Here is a 2,120-nt window from a genome sequence, read left to right on the forward strand (position 1 = left end):
GACTGTAGACAGGTGCAAGAACTGATTAACAGCCCAAATGTAAGGTTTGGGAAAGCTCTCATCTCCCTGTCAAGGAAAACTAAGTACACTGGTTGGAGTCCTAACTTGGCACAAGCTGCTCAACCACCACAAAATGGTGATGGGACTCCATGACAATGGTCTGTGTGGTGCCTGTGGCATTGAATTARAGACATCTTTGCACTACTTAGACCACTGATTGGCTCTGAGCAGTTGAAGGAAAATAATTTTTGGAGACCCCTTTATGGATCCTGAGAAGCTCAGAACACTGAGTGTTTCTAACCTTGTGTCCTTCATCCAAGGGACACAAAGGTCTGAATGAAGACCAGTGTCGTTTTGGGGAGAGCAATGGACTCACTTAGGAGGCCCCCGCCCAGATGGGTTCTTCAGCTGTAATGAGGACAAGCAACTCTGTGGGATGTTCCTCATATACAGGCATTAAGACCAACCAAGAACATGAAAATACAAAAACTGGTGACCCAACAACRGGGTCATGGGAAGATGAGGGTCCATGATGGTCATGGGGAGTGAAGGCTGGCCTGTAATATCTTATTCAWTGGAAGAGCTGTAGCTGGGATGACAGTTACTGCTGGTTGGCAGAACCTGAGAAGTGAAGAATAATCCATTTGTACAACTTTGACTGCTGAGAGGCATGTCCACAGCAGTCTACACCCACTTGGTCCTTTTACAGATCATATCAAAATGCCCAGAAGGCATTTCAGTCCTACATGATAGACCTAAACTGGGAACCCAAAACCAACAGAAACCTTGGAACCCACATTTCTTCTAGAYAGTCCAGAGTTCTAACATCTTCTKGGTTCTCACCAGGCTGAGCCCACCCAAAGATCAAACCATTCAATTGGTAGAACACATACCCAGCTCCCAGATTTATGCTGCCATTCARTCAGACGTGTAGTTGGGATGGAGCAGAGTAAGGTCTGGTTTGTACAGCCCACTGCCGAGAATGAATGCTTTTTCGCTAACATTTAAATTAACTAATAACTGGCTCATTGCACGATGTGGCTACTTGACTTYCACTAATTGGAAATTGTGAGGACCAGTACTTCCTGTTTGGTTGTTTACCACAGAGAGCAATGACATTGTTTTACACCCGCCGCCTTCAGGACCGGCCAAAAGTCAGCGAAGTTCTCTGCTTGATTCGAGTCTTGACATCAACTCCACATTGTAAAAAAGAAAAGGGCTTCAAATTTTACAAGTCGAATTACATTGACAACTATGAAGTTAAGAATTAAATACATCCAGTCACTGTTTGGCTAACTAGCTTTAGCTTGTATCTACTTTATGACAACTGGAGTCTCACTTTCTTCAACCCCAGAGTTGTAGTTTCAGATTTMTTTCTTACCCTTTTTATTTACCACAGTGTCCAACWAARWCTCATCAGGGAGAGTGAGCATCAGGGCCTCATGAACTCGATCCATGCGAAAGTCTGAGAAACCTCATGAACTCAGAGTAGGAACAACAAGAAATGTTGATCGGTTCCACTAAGAGATGACTATATTTTGGGGTTCTCATGTCACTGATGTTTAGGTTAAATAGAAGGTATTTCTAGTTGTTGAAAAAAGTGATGGAGTTGGAGGAGATATCTAGCTTTAGCATTAGCTAGCATGTGAATTGCATTTAGTCTCCAATTGCTTCTGTTGTTTGTGAGTGTATTGTTCAGCCCTGTTTTACATTGTTAGAGCTACAGCCRGTTTAAAGGCCTGTTTTGTTCTCTTTGGCTATGTTTTTCTTTGTTTTGTTTAAAGATTGAACACAGTTCAAAACAGGTTCCTGTAAGAGTGATCGCTGTTGTTTTCAGCCATTGCTGGCGCACTATATTATCAGCACGGTAGCTATGAAAGTTAAGTTACAGCGTGAAGAACACGAACATCAAGGTACACAATAGTGTAGCAATGATCCTCTCACTAACTGATAGCACAATCTCTTCCTCTGGACACTTGACATGTTCATTTTTTTTTTCACTAGCTGTGTTTCCATTGCAAACGTGCGCAAAACTTTGTCGATTTTCTGTTATAGTCGAAAAACACAGTTTCGCAACGGCGGTGTTTCCATTAAGTAAGAAATGTTATTAAAGTCACGTG

At 42.3% G+C, this 2,120-nt stretch overlaps 1 protein-coding gene across 1 annotated transcript in view; it reads right to left on the minus strand.

Moving 5' to 3' along the window:
* LOC106535121 (fibrous sheath CABYR-binding protein) overlaps positions 1-1,457 on the minus strand; it is a 9,754-nt gene extending 8,297 nt beyond the window's left edge. The window contains exon 1 of the mRNA XM_014032028.1: positions 1,395-1,457. Within this exon, the coding sequence (XP_013887482.1) occupies positions 1,395-1,457 (63 nt within the window). The remainder of the gene's footprint in view (positions 1-1,394) is intronic.
* Positions 1,458-2,120: the final 663 nt, after the last annotated feature.

Source organism: Austrofundulus limnaeus, unplaced genomic scaffold (genome assembly GCF_001266775.1).
Source record: "Austrofundulus limnaeus strain Quisiro unplaced genomic scaffold, Austrofundulus_limnaeus-1.0 Scaffold1366, whole genome shotgun sequence".
NCBI classification, from domain to species: domain Eukaryota; kingdom Metazoa; phylum Chordata; class Actinopteri; order Cyprinodontiformes; family Rivulidae; genus Austrofundulus; species Austrofundulus limnaeus.